A 17,889-nucleotide genomic window follows, 5' to 3' on the forward strand; every position below is an offset into this window, starting at 1 on the left:
TTCTACTTACTATTCCAAGAACAAAATACAATTTTTCAACTTTAGAAAAATTAAAAAATAACAATAATTATCATTAGAAAAAAATTATTGTTCAGGCCTTGAGCTCGAATCAAACCTTGAAGCATTTATCAATAGGCCTATAAAAACAAAAACAATTGTTAATAAACCATGAGCACTTGGGAATGTCAAACAAAGTAATTGACAATAAACAAAAATCCAGCATTATCAGTGATTTGCGCCAGATGGCGCAACACTGAATAAATATAGTTGGTAAAAAGGAATAGAAGTAGCAAATTTGCCAGTCAAACAAACCACCGCTGTATAGCTAAATGGTTAGCGCAGCATGCCTAAAGCGTACTGATGATGAAGGCTTAGCACCCTTCGAAATGGATCTATCTGCGCAGCTATGGCAGGTTGTCTGAAAAATTTTTCTACTTACTATTCCAAAAACAAAATACAATTTTTCAAATTTAGAAAAATTAAAAAATAACAATAATTATCATTAGAAAAAAATTATTGTTCAGGCCTTGAGCTCGAATCGAACCTTGAATCATTTATCAATAGGCCGATAAAAACAAAAACAATTGTTAATAAACCATGAGCACTTGTGAATGTCAAACAAAGTAATTGACAATAAACAAAAATCCAGCATTATCAGTGATTTGCGCCAGATGGCGCAACACTGAATAAATATAGTTGGTAAAAAGGAATAGAAGTAGCAAATTTGCCAGTCAAACAAACCACCGCTGTATAGCTAAATGGTTAGCGCAGCATGCCTAAAGCGTACTGATGATGAAGGCTTAGCACCCTTCGAAATGGATCTATCTGCGCAGCTATGGCAGGTTGTCTGAAAAATTTTTCTACTTACTATTCCAAAAACAAAATACAATTTTTCAAATTTAGAAAAATTAAAAAATTACTTTAACTTTAACCTTAACTTTAACTTTGACTTTAACTTTAACTTTGACTTTAACTTTAACTTTGACTTTAACTTTAACTTTAACTTTCACTTTAACTTTAACTTTAACTTTACTTTTAACTTTCGCTTTAACTTTAACATTCACTTTAACTTTAAGTTTAGCTTTAACTTTAACTTTACCTTTAACTTTAACTTTGACTTTAACTTTAACTTTAACCTTAACTTTAACTTTAACTTTATTTTTAACTTTAACTTTAACTTTCGCTTTAACTTTAACATTCACTTTAACTTTAACCTTAACTTTAACTTTCACTTTAACTTTAACTTTAACTTTCGCTTTAACTTTAACATTCACTTTAACTTAAACTTTATGATCCGGGGTGGGCGTGAGCTTAGCACTTGCTAACAAGCCAACCTAATATAAACGCACGCAAGTCATTTTCTGTGGTGGTTTGTTTGACTGGCAAATAGAATAGAAGTAGCAAATTTGCCAGTCAAACAAACCACAGCTGTATAGCTAAATGGTTAGCACAGCATGCCTAAAGCGTACTGATGATGAAGGCTTAGCACCCTTCGAAATGGATCTATCTGCGCAGCTTTGGCAGGTTGTCTGAAAAAATTTTCTACTTACTATTCCAAAAAGAAAATACAATTTTTCAAATTTAGAAAAACTAAAAAATAACTTTAACTTTAACCTTAACCTTAACTTTGACTTTAACTTTAACTTTAACTTTGACTTTAACTTTAAGTTTAACTTTAACTTTAACTTTAACTTTAACTTTAACTTAAACTTTAACTTTAACTTTACTTTAACTTTAACTTTCACTTTAACTTTAACTTTATTTTTAACTTTCGCTTTAACTTTGAGATTCACTTTAACTTTAAGTTTAACTTTAACTTTAAATTTACCTTTACCTTTACCTTTAACTTTAACTTTGACTTTAACTTTAACTTTAACCTTAACTTTAACTTTATTTTTAACTTTAACTTTCGCTTTAACTTTAACATTCACTTTAACTTTAACTTGAACTTTAACTTTAACCTTAACTTTAACTTTAACTTTAACTTTCGCTTTAACTTTAACATTCACTTTAACTTTAACTTTATGATCCGGGGTGGGCGTGAGCTTAGCACCTGCTAACACGCCAACCTAATATAAACGAACGCAAGTCATTTTCTGTCAAAAATTTCTCATGCACATACAACTTGTATGAGAGCAACTCAAATTTAATTTGCTGCGTGAAAACCTAACTCGATTTCCAATTTTTGTTCTGCGTGACATTTAGATTTGACGTATGCACACATGCTTTACATTGTCGCAACGCACGCTTATTTCGGTTAGGGCAAAAAACGCCGATTGTTTGCGTGCGCTAAAAAAAACGCAGTGCGGTTTTATTAGGTTGGCTTGTAAGCGACCATATATGTATACGATAAGCGATAGCACAATGGCTACTTCGTGAAAATCAACGACTTCTCTCTTTTAGCATGGATTAGATTGATACGAATCTTTTGCTTACGCTCTCATATTTTCGCTCTCACGAGGGATTTATCTTCTAGTTGTTGCTAGCAACAATCACAGATAAATCCCTCGCGCCAGCTGAAGCGGGTGCCAGAACAAAAAATATGCCAGCCAAAACGAAAAACGTGCCTAAAATTTTGGTAAACTTTAGTTTGACCTACAACTGTAGAATAGCGTTCAAAAATTATGGGAAAAAGGATAAAAATACTTGTTTTAGTGTAAGTATTATTAGTTCGAAGGCGGAGGGTAAATATTATTTCCCATTCAAAAGTTATCACTAAAAATATGTTTTGTAAATATGAACTCCCGATGCAACCAATCCATTTTGATCACAGAACCTGGAACGCCAGACATGTAGGATAAGCCCTATCCATTAAAAAATGTTAACTATTATATCATACGTCCAATTTACTGAAATGTCAAAAGAATATATGGTTTTCACTGCGAGTTAAATGCGTTAGATTTGTTTATATTTACCTCTAACTAGTCGTATTGTTGTAAAATGACTTTAAGGAAATAAATATTTTACGACTATCATTTTATTAAATGATTGAAACTATAATCGCCGAAATGTATGTCAAAAATCCCCATTTTCAGATCTATTCATTTTTGTTTGAAGTGGCATCATTGATAAATGTTATAAAAAATGTGCATTTTGACAGCGCTCTCTCGAAACAAAGAGTTGCAAATCCATTCATCCATGGCGGAACGATACAAGGTGGCAGCATGGTGACATACCTACAAACATAAATAAAAGTTCCTTGTGCTTTGTTTTTGTAAATTCGATGGACAAATGTCAAAATCGTACTGCACCGGAAGTTGATGTATCAAATCAAATAAAAAAAGTTCATAATTAGCTGTCCCATGCTGCCACCTTGTATCGTTCCGTCATGCATTCATCTATGCTTTTAGCATAGATTAGGTTGATACGAATCTTTTGCTTACGCTCTCATATTTTGGCTCTCACGAGGGATTTATCTTCTAGTTGTTGCTGGCAACAATCACAGATAAATCCCTCGCGCCAGCTGAAGCGGGTGCCAGAACAAAAAATGTGCCAGCCAAAACGAAAAACGTGCCAAAAGTTTTGGTAAACTTTAGTTTGACCTACAACTGTAGCATAGCGTTCAAAAATTATGGGAAAAAGGATAAAAATACGTGTTTTAGTGTAAGTATTATTAGTTCGAAGGCGGAGGGTAAATATTATTTCCCATTCAAAAGTTATCACTGAAAATAATAATATTAACTCCCGATTCAACCAGTCCATTTTGATCACAGAGCCTGGAACGCCAGACATATAGCATAAGCCCTATCCCCCTACAAGAACACTGACTATCATATGACTATCATCTGATTGTCAGCAATGTCAACCTAACGATCAGCGCCTCATACAAACTTTATATCACAAACTTAAGGGGGCTTGCGCAAATGTGATGTAAACAAATGTGTACGTGTGAGTTTTTGCCTCCTTCTTATACACCAACATGGCCTACTGATTAAGTATATAGCCGTACTGCTCACTCTCATTCCTTTTCCTGAATCAGTGCTGACACTCTAACTATCAAAAAGTGTCATAAATGATAGTTTACTGTAGATATCAGGTTTGACTGTTATACTATCATAAATGACCATTGTTATATTCCGCCAAAAATGAAACAATGCTTTTTGCTTTTTATTTACTTTATTTCATTACGTTTTTAATTTTGTACGTGATAAAAGCATACGTTTTTCTTATTTGTTTAAAATAAATAGTTTTATAAGAATTCGAGTTCAAAATGTTCAATTTAAATTCAGAAAATAACAAAACAACAGAAGAGCGCTTTCCTCATGCGGAAACACATTTAAAAATGAATCACCACTAACCACTATTATTTTTCGCGTATAAATTTTTTGAGTGCGCCCCATACATTCCGCCAGCTTTTGGTATTTTTTAATATTATTTTAGATTTTTTTTTTCTTTTAGCATGGAGCTTTGAAATGCTCTCTTTTTCATTTTTTAAACTTATTTTTTATATGGTTTTCGTCGGTTGAAAATGGCGGAATTTAAAAAATAACAAAACAACCGTGATAATCATTTGATTGTCATATGACAGTCAGTAGTGACAACATGATTAAATCGGATAATCTGTTCTCGCATACATAAAATTCCGTTGAGAATTATGTATCTGTCTCACATGCATTATGGTATCTGCTGTATGTTCTTTTGTTCTGTACCAGGTGTCCGAAGCCTTCCCAGTTTCAGTCCTTTTTCATGATTATAGGCTGTCGTTGGGAACATGCGGACATGCGTGAGCGAACAAAGGAACATACATAAATTTGAGTATCAATGTTTACGTCATCGCAGGATCAGCATTGTCAATTACAAGTGTGAGTGTATTAGTAAAACTATCAGCGTTTCTTGTAGGGCCATTAAATAATGTTAACTATTACCCTACAAGAATACTGACTATCATATGACTATCATCTGATTGTCAGCAATGTCAACCTAACGATCAGCGCCTCATACAAACTTTCTATCACAAACTTAAGGGGACTTGGGCAAATGTGATGTAAACAACTGTGTACGTGTGAGTTTTCGTCTCCTTCTTATACACCAACATGGCCTACTGATTAAGTATATAGCCGTACTGCTCACTCTCATTCATTTTCCTGGATCAGTGCTGACACTCTAACTATCAAAAAGTGTCATAAATGATAGTTTACTGTAGATATCAGGTTTGACTGTTATACTATCATAAATGACCATTGTTATATTCCGCCAAAAAATGTTATATTCCTGACAAAATTAATTTTGTACGTGATAAAAGCATACATACGTGTTTGTAGGGCATTTAATAAAATGATAGTCGTAAAATATTTATTTCCTTAAAGTTATTTTACAATAATACGACTAGTTAGAGTTAAATATAAACAAATCTAAGTAAAATTTACATTTCGATTAAATTAATTAGTCAAATATTGTAACGCATTTAACTCGCAGTGAAAACCATATATTCTTTTGAAATTTCAGTAAATCGGACCTATGATATATATATATGATATATCATGATTGAAACTATAATCGCCGAAATGTTTGCCAAAAATCCCCATTTTCAGATCTATTCATTTTTGTTTGGAGTGGCATCATTGATAAATGTTATAAAAAATGTGCATTTTGACAGCGCTCTCTCGAAACAAAGAGTTGCAAATCCATTCATCTATGCTTTTAGTTTGATTTCGATGGTCGTACGATGAAGAAGCGTCGCACGCGCGCTTAAAACAGAGTACCAAAGAGTGCGTTTGACACGTATTCATCGTTCAAGCATTGAAATCAAACTAAATAAATAATTGATTTTGCTTTCGTGCTCGCTACGCGTTCGTGTTTACTAACACATTCTCAATTTGGTAACCGTGTAAATGTAGTGGTGCCCACCGCTGTTTATGATAGAGATCCAATTTTATGTATTTGGCCTGTTGCTAACACTGAACCTTTACGAACCTTTTCGAACCTTTTCGAGCCTTTTCGGATCTTTTTTGACAAATATCCGTTACGGTTTTTTTTTATTTAGTCGCCAAGCCCGCGATAAAATCTATGCAAGGTGGACCAGGGGTGACCCTAGAATTTGTTTGTACAATATGGGTATCAAAAGAAAGGTGTTAATGAGTATTTTAAAAGGGAGTGATCCTTAGTTCCATAGGTGGACGCCGTTTCGAGATATCGCCATAAAGGGGGACCAGGGGTGACCCTAGAATTTGTTTGTACGATATGGGTATCAAATTAAAGGTATTAATGAGGGTTTTAAAAGGGAGTGGTGGTAGTTGTATAGGTGGTCGCCTTTTCGAGATATCGCCATAAAGGTGGACCAGGGGTGACTCTAGAATGCGTTTGTACAATATGGGTATCAAACGAAAGGTGCTAATGAGTATTTTAAAAGGGAGTGGGCCTTAGTTCTATAGGTGGAAGCCGTTTCGAAATATCGCCATAAAGGTGGACTAGGGGTGACTCTAGACTTTGTTTGTACGATATGGGTATCAAATGAAAGGTGTTAATGAGTATTTTTAAAAGGGAGTGGGCCTTCGTTCTATAGGTGGTCGCCTTTTCGAGATATCGCTATAAAAGTGGACCAGGGGTGACTCTGGAATATGTTTGTACGATATGGGTATCAAATTAAAGGTATTAATGAGTATTTTAAAAGGGAGTGGGCCTTAGTTCTATAGGTGGAAGCCGTTTCGAAATATCGCCATAAAGGTGGACTAGGGGTGACTCTAGACTTTGTTTGTACGATATGGGTATCAAAAGAAAGGTGTTAATGAGTATTTTTAAAAGGGAGTGGGACTTCGTTCTATAGGTGGTCGCCTTCTCGAGATATCGCTATAAAAGTGGACTAGGGGTGACTCTGGAATATGTTTGTACGATATTGGTATCAAATTAAAGGCATTAATGAGAGTTTTAAGAGGGAGTGGTGGTAGTTGTATATGTGAAGGCGTTTTCCAGATATCGACCAAAATGTGGACCAGGGTGACCCAGAACATCATCTGTTGGATACCGCTAATTTATTTATATATGTAATACCTGCCAAGATTTCAAGGGTTTTTTATTTCGCCCTGCAGAACTTTTTCATTTTCTTCGACTTAATATGGTAGGTGTCACGACCATATTACAAAGTTTTTTCTAAAGTTATATTTCGCGTCAATAAACCAATCCAATTACCATGTTTCATCCCTTTTTTAACACGCTTTTATTAGCTTGGCCTGTATGTAACGGAATCTTTGAGCTTAATTTTCGCCGGTTTCTAGAAGTCTGATTAATTTGAAACTTTGCATACGTATCAGGGACCAATGGCAATGCATTAATGTGGTGGTGTGGTGACATAAGGTCAACGGCCATAAGGTCAATTGGCCTTATTACCACTTTGAATGGCCATAGGTTTGATTGAAACTTTGCACACGTATCAAGGCTCAATGGCAATGCATTAATGTGAAGGTGCGGTGACATAAGGTTAATTGGCTTATTACCACTTTGAATGGCCAAGTTTGATTGAAACTTTGCACACGTATCAAGGCTCGATGACAATTCATTAATGTGCACGGTGTGGTGATATAAGGTCAACGACCATAAGGTCAGTTGGCGTTATTACCACTTTGAAAGGCAATAAGTTTGATTGAAACTTTGCACACATATCAAGGCTCAATGAAAATGCATTAATGTGATGGTGCGGTGACATAAGGTCAACGGCCATACGGTCAATTGACCTTATTACCACTTTGAAAGGCCATAAGTTTGATTGAAACTTTGCACACGTATCAGGGCTCGATGACAATGCATTAATGTGATGGTATGGTGACATAAGTTCAACGGCCATAAGGTCAATTGGCGTTATTACCACATTAAAAGGCCATAAGTTTGATTGAAACTTTGCTCACGTATCAAGGCTCGATGGCAATGCATTAGTGTGATGGTGCAGTGACATAAGATCAACGGCCATAAGGTCAATTGGCCTTATAACCACTTTTAATGGCCATAAGTTTGATTGAAACTTTGCACACGTATCAGGGCTCGATGACAATGCATTAGTGTGATGGTGCAGTGACATAAGATCAACGGCCATAAGGTCAATTGGCCTTATAACCACTTTTAATGGCCATAAGTTTGATTGAAACTTTGCACACGTATCAAGGCTCGATGGCAATGCATTAGTGTGATGGTGCAGTGACATAAGATCAACGACCATAAGGTCAATTGGCCTTATAACCACTTTTAATGGCCATAAGTTTGATTGAAACTTTGCACATGTATCAAGGATCGATGACAATGCAATAATGTGATTGTGGGGTAACATAATATATATGACCACCCCAAATGACCATAGATTTGAAACCTTGCACATAATGCGAACAACGCATTCCTTTATTAATGATAGAAGTGGATGCATGGCACATCTACGAAAGAGCATACTGGAGCCCTTTTTAACACGCTTTTATTAGCTTGGCCTGTATCTATCTGTGTATCTATGTACCCATGTATGTATGTAACTGAATCTGGAGTGCAGCCGAGAGCCCCGGTAATGCAGAGCTCCGAACTCCGTTGCACCTTTTGAAGCATTTTAAGATAGGTACATTTAACTAGTGCAGGCCAGCAGACCAAGGCACCATAAAGAAGAATCGGGCGCACAATGACTGTGTAAATCCAGTAGGTCACCTTAGGGGAGAACGCCCAGGAGGTGGCAATTGCCCTCTTGTACATGAACAGCTCTGCTGCTGCCTTCTTGGATCGCTCCACTATATAGTCACTCCATAATAGCTTCCTATCCAGAATGACTCCCAAATACTTGACTTGATCGCTAAACGCTAAGAACGTACCCCCAATTCTTGGCGGTGTAAGATTTGGTACTTTGTACCTCCTCGTGAAGAGGACAAGCTCGGCTTTATCGGGGTTGACTTCCAAACCTGTGAAGGGTTGTACTCCTGGAGCAGCTCCAGGATGTCAGCTGGGTCCGTTGGCGTCACTGGAACCCAGGCTATAGCCCTTGGTCGTGAGGGGATATCACGCTCCTCCACTACCTTGAGACGCGCGCCCGGATATACCACCCCTGTCAACGTGACGGCGGCCTTATAGAGGTTTACCGACCTGGCGTCGTCACAGGCAATTAGCTTGACATTTCCCTAGAGCCACCCTGCATCGGTGTAAGATGGCGGTGGACCAAGGTTGTCTTTCTTAACCATAACGGCCACCGTAGCGAGCGCGGCCTCGATCCACTTCCACTGTTGTTTCGGGATCCTGCCATCTTCGCTGATCTCGTCTATAATGCCAATGATCTGCCGACCCTTGGAAATTTCGGCGAAAGACCGCGTCCAGCCTCCCTGCGTCTTGGCCCTCTTCGGTGCCGTGGGGTTGGTTTCATCCATGGACGCTGGCGTTTCGAGGTTTCATCACTTTCGACTAAAACTTTTAAAATTACTTGAACTAAAAAATTAAAAATAAATAATAGTTTAAAACAAGTAAGGAAGGTTAAGTTCGGGTGTAACCGAACATTACATACTCAGTTGAGAGCTATGGTGACAACATAAGGAAAAATAACCATGTAGGAAAATGAACCGAGGGTAATCCTGGAATGTGTTTGTATGACATGTGTATCAAATGAAAGGTATTAAAGAGTATTTTATGAGGGAGTGGGCCATAGTTCTATAGGTGGACGCCATTTAGGGATATCGCCATAAAGGTGGATCAGGGTTGACTCTAGAATTTGTTTGTACGATATGGGTATCAAATGAAAGGTGTTAATGAGTATTTTAAATGGGAGTGATCTTTAGTTCCATAGGTGGACGCCGTTTCGAGATATCGCCATAAAGGTGGACCAGGGGTGACCCCAGAATTTGTTTGTACGATATGGGTATCATATGAAAGGTGTTAATGAGTATTTTAAAAGGGAGTGATCTTTAGTTCTATAGGTGGACGCCTTTTCGAGATACCGCCATTAAGGTGGACCAGGGGTGACTCTAGAATGCGTTTGTACAATATGGGTACCAAACGAAAGTTGTTAATGAGTATTTCAAAAGGGCGTGGGGTTTAGTTCTATAGGTGGACGCCTTTTCGAGATATCGCCATCAAGGTGGACCAGGGGTGACTCTAGAATGTGTTTCTACGATATGGATATCAAATTAAAGGTATTGTAACGAATTTACTTTCAATCCTTTTATTTGCAACCCTCTGCTAAGTTCGAATCACTAAACTGTTGAATAAATAACTCCAATATGTAATAATGCAAAATGGCCTTTATTAAAGTACTTCACAATAACACTCAAACTGTGCAACGAATAACTTGCTTAATAACCAAACTGATTGATAGCTCAAATGAAACTCTACTATTCAAAATAATACTGCTCTTGCTCGCCTGATAGCGTCTTAGTCGAAACTGCTTGACAAGTCAAATCTAACTGAATTCCAGCGCCTCTACAATTGCCGCCTTTTACCCTCTTTGATTTCAACCTTCGCGTCTTCTAGGCGCTTCCAGAATCTACTACTATAGTTTTTCTCATTGCATACTTATAGGAGTATCTCAGATATATGCATGTGTTTGTGCATTGACTCTCCGCTGCTCGTATACGTACATGGTACATATGTGTAGACGCAATTATTGTTTCGTTTATGTAGATACATAATGATTGATCAATGGATGTGAATTCACGTCACTGCTTAGCATCGGCTTAGAGACGATAGCATCGCTCAGTGCTGCTAACATTCGTTACACTGCCCTCCACCTAAGTCTGGTCGTCCCGATCAGACAAATCTCTCGATCTATACGCTGCCAGCCTTTCCAAATGAACCACTCTTCTAATCCGTGGTTTCCCAGTGGTTTGTATGCGATAGATGGTATCACTGATCTTCTTCACAACTTTGTACGGGCCTTCCCAACTGCACCGAATCTTGGATGGAACACCTTTCCGCCGGTGAGGGTTGTATAACAGTACCAAATCTCCCTCCAAGAAACCTTCCGAATTATTTTCCTTGTCGTACCTGTGTTTCATCCTACTACTCATTATCCTGGATCGTTCCCTCGCACTCTGTTGCTTGGCCAATGAAGAACTACTTCGCAGAGCTTGATCTTGACAGTAGTGCGCTCTGGCTTGAAACCACCCTTGCATTCTTTCTGAAAATTTCTTTCAGTCGTTTCAGTGCGCCCATTAGGGTTTGTCGATGCCGGTCTTTTTCTCGCAGGTACTTTTAATTTCGCTTTATTTGGCCCATTCGATCCATCAACCTTTGCTCGATCTACTTTCCTTGACTTTCGTGGTCTCTGTCGAATCTCCTCCACCAGCACTCGCTTACTGCTGAACCCTTTCTCCAACTTGAAGTTAAGTGGTATGTCGTGGTTTTATAGCGCATAATTTTCCAAAGTCCACTCCCAATATGACTTCATCAACGATCTCCGCCACAACCAATTTGTGTAAAACCATGACCTTCCCAATTAGGACTTCACATATCACTTCTCCCTGGACTTGGTTATACTCGCCTGTGACCGTACGCAACCTTGCTCCAGGTAATGACTTTACTCTCCTGTAGACCAAATCAGATCGAATCAAGGAATGAGATGCGCCCGTATCTACAGTCAGTACATGTTCTTTGCCATCCACATTCCCTCTGACGGTAAGACTGCTTGATTTCCTTCCAATTTTCGACACAAATATCACAGGACATTCAATAGCCGGGACAAGTTTTCGTTCTTTACATCCGACACGCTCTTGCTCATTTCCTCCAGCTTTGCGTTTACGGCCACCCCCATTGTTGGAACTATTAGGACCAAGATCGCAATGACGTGCAATGTGACCGGACTTCCCGCATTTGAAGCATTTGGTAACTTTTTTACTCCGCTTTTGCGATCCTTTCAGCGCCTCCAATATTGCGTCTACCCACTCTGGCCTTTCTACTTCCACACGGCGTGCTTTGAAAACTGGCTTACACAGAAGCAACGCTGTTTCCTGAATCAGAGCATGTGATACCGTTTCTGCGAATGTTGGCTTTGGGTTTGCGTATGTAGCTCGCTTTGTTTCGACGTCCCGTATGCCATTTATAAAGCTCTGAATCTTTACCCTTTCAGTGTATTCCATGGGTGCGTCCGCATTCGCTAAATGTGCCAGCTTTCAACATCCGAAGCAAACTCTTGCAAAGTCTCATTAGCTTTCTGGTAACGGTTTTGCAATTCTATTTGATACATCTGTTTCCTGTGTTCGCTTCCGTACCTCCGTTCTACAGCAGCCATCAATGCGTCATAACTGTTCCGTTCGTACTCTGGAATAGTCTGTAAGATTTCCGCGGCAGGCCCTTTCAGTGCCGCGAACAGAGCTGCAACTTTATCTTCAACATTCCATTGGTTCACTGCTGCGGTCTTCTCAAACTGTAGCTTAAAGACCTGAAAAGGAACAGAACCGTCAAAGGATGGTGTCTTTACCTTCGGATTACTCGCTGAAACTGTTGGGCGATTTATTTGCAACTCCTGTATACGACCTCTCAAAGCTTCTATCTCGGCATCCATTTTGTTCTCGAGCTGTACAATTTTTGTATTCTGTGCTTCTAACTGCGAAGACATTTGTGCCACCTGCAATGATAAGCGCTCCTCTTGTGCTTCCATCTTGGATGTAATCTGTGTCGACATTTCTGAAATTCGCGTTTCTTGTGCTTCAATCTTCGATGTTATTTCTGACTACATTTCTGCAATACGTGTCTCCTGTGATTCCATCTTGGATGCCATATATGTTTTCTGTTCTTCCAGTTGAGTTTCCATCTTGGATGTTATACGTGTCTCATGTGATTCCAGTTGAGATGCCATTGTCGATGTTTGAGCAGATATTGCAGCCAAAATCATGTTCAAGTCTGTGCTCGTAACTGTCTGCGATGTTTCGTTTTTTTCTTCAATTTTTGTTGTTGTCTCGTCCCTATCAGGATTAAAGACATACTCGTCCACATCAATTCCTTGCGACTCCATTACCTCTCGTAGCCGTGCTTGAAGTTCGATCTTATTGCCGGTTGTATTCAATCCACGGTTCTCCAACTCCTTTTTCAGGTGCTGGATCCTCAATTCACTGAACTTTGCCATGTCCTTGTTGTCCTCTGGAATTTATTCAACAATTCCTCTTCTGACACCAATTGTAACGAATTTACTTGCAATCCTTTTATTTGCAACCCTCTGCTAAGTTCGAATCACTAAACTGTTGAATAAATAACTCCAATATGTAATAATGCAAAATGGCCTTTATTAAAGTACTTCACAATAACACTCAAACTGTGCAACGAATAGCTTGCTTAATAACCAAATTGATTGATAGCTCAAATGAAACTCTACTATTCAAAATAATACTGCACTTGCTCGCTAGATAGCGTCTTAGTCGAAACTGCTTGACAACTCAAATCAAACTGAATTCCAGCGCCTCTACAATTGCCGCCTTTTATACTCTTTGATTTCAACCTTCGCATCTTCTAGGCGCTTCCAGAATCTACTAGTCCAGCAGCTCTCAAACTTCTCAGCTGTAACTACAATTGCACAATTTTATAGTTTTTCTCATTGCATACTTATAGGAGTATCTGAGATATATGCATGTGTTTGTGCATTGACTCTCCGCTGCTCGTATACGTACATGGTACATATGTGTAGACGCAATTATTGTTTCGTTTATGTAGATACATAATGATTGATCTATGGATGTGAATTCACGTCACTGCTTAGCATCGGCTTAGAGACGATAGCATCGCCCAGTGCTGCTAACATTCGTTACAGTATTAATGAGGGTTTTAAAAGGGAGTGGTGGTAGTTGTATAGGTGGTCGCCTTTTCGAGATATAGGCATAAAGGTGGACCAGGGGTGACTCTAGAATGCGTTTGTACAATATGGGTACCAAACGAAAGGTGTTAATGAGTATTTTAAAAGGGCGTGGGTCTTAGTTCTATAGGTGGACGCCTTTTCGAGATATCGCCATAAAGGTGGACCAGGGGTGACTCTAGAATGTGTTTGTACGCTATGGGTATCAAATTAAAGGTATTAATAAGGGTTTTAAAAGAGAGTGGTGGTAGTTGTATAGGTGGTCGCCTTTTCGAGATATCGGCATAAAGGTGGACCAGGGGTGACTCTAGAATGCGTTTGTACAATATGGGTATCAAACGAAAGGTGTTAATAAGTATTTTAAAAGGGCGCGGGGCTTAGTTCTATAGGTGGACGCCTTTTCGAGATATCGCCATAAAGGTGGACCAGGGGTGACTCTAGAATGTGTTTGTACGATATGAGTATCAAATTAAAGGTATTAATGAGGGTTTTAAAAGGGAGTGATGGTAGTTGTATAGGTGGTCGCCTTTTCGGGATATCGGCATAAAGGTGGACCAGGGGTGACTCTAGAATGCGTTTGTACAATATGGCTATCAAACGAAAGGTGTTAATGAGTATTTTAAAGGGAGTGGTCCTTAGTTATATAGGTGGACGCCTTTTCGATATATCGCCATAAAGGTGGACCAGGGGTGACTCTAAAATGTGTTTGTACGATATGGGTATCAAATTAAAGGTATTAATGAGGATTTTAAGAGGGAGTGGTGGTAGTTGTATAGGTGGTCGCCTTTTCGAGATATCGGCATAAAGGTGGACCAGGGGTGACTTTAGAATGCGTTTGTACAATATGGGTATCAAACGTAAGGTGTTAATGAATACTTTAAAAGGGAGTGGGCCTTAGATCTATAGGTGGACGCCTTTTCGAGATATCGCCATAAAGGCAATCATCGGTGGAAGTATCACTCACATATACACGCGCATATGAGAAGCTATAACGTGCATCTGTAGTTATAGCTGGTAAGTTTATAGCTGGTGTATCATTATGCATTACCCCTTTTTATGCCAATGCACTTCAGTATGTGCATCATGACCTCCAATGTGAATGCATTCTTATGCATATTTAAATACCGACCACACACAGTCATATTGCACTCACATTACAATGTTGACCCACATAAATTATGTTCACCCCAACACAGCGGGAGTTCAACGTCATATGAATGCCCACAACACAAGCATATCAATTTGCATTTGTTTGTAAACCCTTGCTCAATGAGTCACACTGACAAGCACACGTGCCAGTGTCTGTTTGTCAATGTGACTTCCAAAATATTATTAGTAGGTTATAAGAAATATTTGCTGACTTGGCACATATGAAATAGAATGTAGTTATTTCTAGTATGTAAGTATGTATATAATATTTGTAATAGTATTGTAAGACCGTTTACCATAAAAGAGAAAGTATTTCAGTAATAAAGACAATGATATTCTGACGCTCAACCTTAGCGTTTAATTTCAATTCATATGGTAATAGTTCACTGGTTAACAAATAGTAAATTCTAGAAACGCATCGAAATATGCAAACGAGGAAACCGAATAGTATAAAAGCAGCGCCAGCTGAGGAATGGCAATGAGTTTGATTTAAGCACGCTATCTGTTGAGAAGTAGAAGTGTTATTGTGAAGTACTTTAATAAAAGCCATTTTGCGTTATTGAATATTGGAGTTATTTATTCAACAGTTAGTGATTCGAACGTAGTAGAGGATTTTGAATAAGCGGAATTTCCCTAAATTCGTTACAATATTTTACAAAGGCCTGAAGTATTTCAATGAACTTCCGAATCACATAAAAAATAGTAATAACTTGAACACTTTCAAAAAAAGTTTACTGGAGCACTGTAGAACCCTTCCAATGAGATAAAGTTTTTATACTCAGCGTGTTTTGCACACAGAGTATATTAACTTCGATTGGATAACGGTTTGTTGTACAGGTATAAAGAATCGAGATAGATATAGACTTCCATATATCAAAATCATCAGCGTCGAAAAAAATTTGATTGAACCATGTCCGTCAGTCCGTCCTTCGGTCCGTCTGTCCGTTAACACGATAACTTGATTAAATATTGAGATATCTTCACCAAATTTGGCACACGAGCTTATCTGGGCCCAGAATAGATTGGTATTGAAAATGAGCGAAATCGGATGATAACCACGCCCATTTTTTATATATATAACATTTTAGAAAACACAAAAACCTGATTATTTAGTAAATAATCCACCTAGAATGTTAAAAGTTGACGTGTGGACTGATATTGAGACTTTTGATAAAGATTTGAAAAAAAAAATTTTTTAAATGGGCGTGGCACCGCCACGTAACAAAATTGGGCAGAGAGGCTGTTTTCTTAAAAGGGTCGTGGACGAATAAAATAAGCTATATCTTTGCAAAAAAGAGCTTTATATCAATGGTACTTCATTTGCCAAGTGGAAGAACTTCAAATTTAAAAAAATGGGCGTGGCACCGCCCCTTTTATGACTAAGCAATAGCCATAACTCGAAGAAAAATTAACGGATCGTAATAAAATTGGGTACTCAAATTTTCCCTATAGCAGGAAATATTTCTAGAAAAAAATGGACGAGATCGGTTAAAGACCACGCCCACTTTTATATAAAAGATTTTTAAAAGGGTCATAGACGAAAATAATAAGCTATGTCTTAGCGAAAAAGAGTTTTGTATCAATAGAATTTTACTTTTTAAATTGAATTATAACATTAAATTGGAAAACACTAAAATTTTTGAAAATAGGTGTGGCACCGCCCTTTTTATGACTAAGCAATATTCTTTGTTTCGGGAGCCATAACTCGAAGAAAAATTAAAGGATCGTAATAAAATTGAGTACACAAATTTTCCCTATAGTAGAAGATATTTCTGGTAAAAATGGACGGGATCGGTTAAAAACGACGGCAACTTAGATATAAAACAAGTTTAAAAGGGTCGTAGACTAGAATAATAAGCTATAACTTAGCAAAAAATAGTTTTGAATCAATGATATTTCAGTTATCAAGTTTTATTTTAAGAGGAAATGGGGAGAAATTTTTTTTAAACGGGCGGTGCCACGTGTTATGTAGAAAAGTAATTTATCTGAAATGAAATGTACAATTGAAGCTCACGTTGAGTATATAATGTTCGGTTACACCCGAACTTAGATGCCTTTACTTGTTTCTTTATTTTTAGATTGCATATCTGATACGAGAGCGGGAAAAGGGAATGGTAATAGCGGAAGCATCAAAATGCAATGCATCCGGCCCTGGGGAAAGGAAGGTCGGTCGACAACTATAACTCCAGACCGTTCCAACAACTAATTTCGCCGGAATTCGGTACTTTCAGCCGATATTTACTGTTGCGGGGTGATTGAATACACGTTATATCCAACATCCAAATACATGTTTAACTGTGTTGATCGGAGACTAATACATTCCTACTTTGAATTTATCTACTTTCAATTTATATTATTTATTTCATGAAAATTTTTGATTCTTCAAAAAATTTAAATCTTATGCCAATTTCACACTGAGGCTTAATGAAATAATTAGTTAAGTTTTGTATATTAAAGCGCTAATTGAACTCAATCTTCCATACAAAATACAAATTCTTAATTATGACATTATTGGTTTATTGAATGCCTAATCGAGTGAAAAATCCAGTCGGTTTTGCTTAGTGCTTCAAATTTTATTGGCAATGTAACAAATGACAATCAAAAATAAATTATTTTCAATAATTTACGAAAAATAGAAAAACACGAAAAAATTCAAAATTTAATTTTCGTTGCATTTTCTGAAAAAGGTAAAATAGGCACATATTTGGTTAGATGCAACATCTATGGGTAGTTGCGCATGCATTTTATTTTGATTGTATTTAACTATAAAGAAACAGGAAAGGACGGGACTGTCTTCGGCTGTGCCGAAGACTTCATACCTTTCATGAATGGAGCTGAACAATAAACTTATCCCGTTCGTAATCTCCGAATAATCGGATGTATAAGATAAGAAATATCTAGTGAACAGATATACATACCTAAACGATTTTTAAGATAAATATAAAATAAAAAATACTTTGTGTGAGGATGCAAAGTTTCAGTTGTTTTGTGGTCTGCGTGTAAAAACTATGACT

At 37.7% G+C, this 17,889-nt stretch overlaps 1 protein-coding gene across 1 annotated transcript in view; it reads left to right on the top strand.

Annotated features, from left to right (window-relative positions):
• Window positions 1-17,679, top strand: part of LOC137249404 (uncharacterized) — a 58,978-nt gene extending 41,299 nt beyond the window's left edge. The window contains exon 3 of the mRNA XM_067780849.1: window positions 16,954-17,679. Coding sequence (XP_067636950.1) covers window positions 16,954-17,081 — 128 coding nt within the window. The 3' untranslated portion in view covers window positions 17,082-17,679. The remainder of the gene's footprint in view (window positions 1-16,953) is intronic.
• The last annotated feature ends 210 nt before the right edge of the window (window positions 17,680-17,889 follow it).

Source organism: Eurosta solidaginis, chromosome 4, assembly GCF_040869045.1.
Source record: "Eurosta solidaginis isolate ZX-2024a chromosome 4, ASM4086904v1, whole genome shotgun sequence".
Lineage (NCBI taxonomy): Eukaryota > Metazoa > Arthropoda > Insecta > Diptera > Tephritidae > Eurosta > Eurosta solidaginis.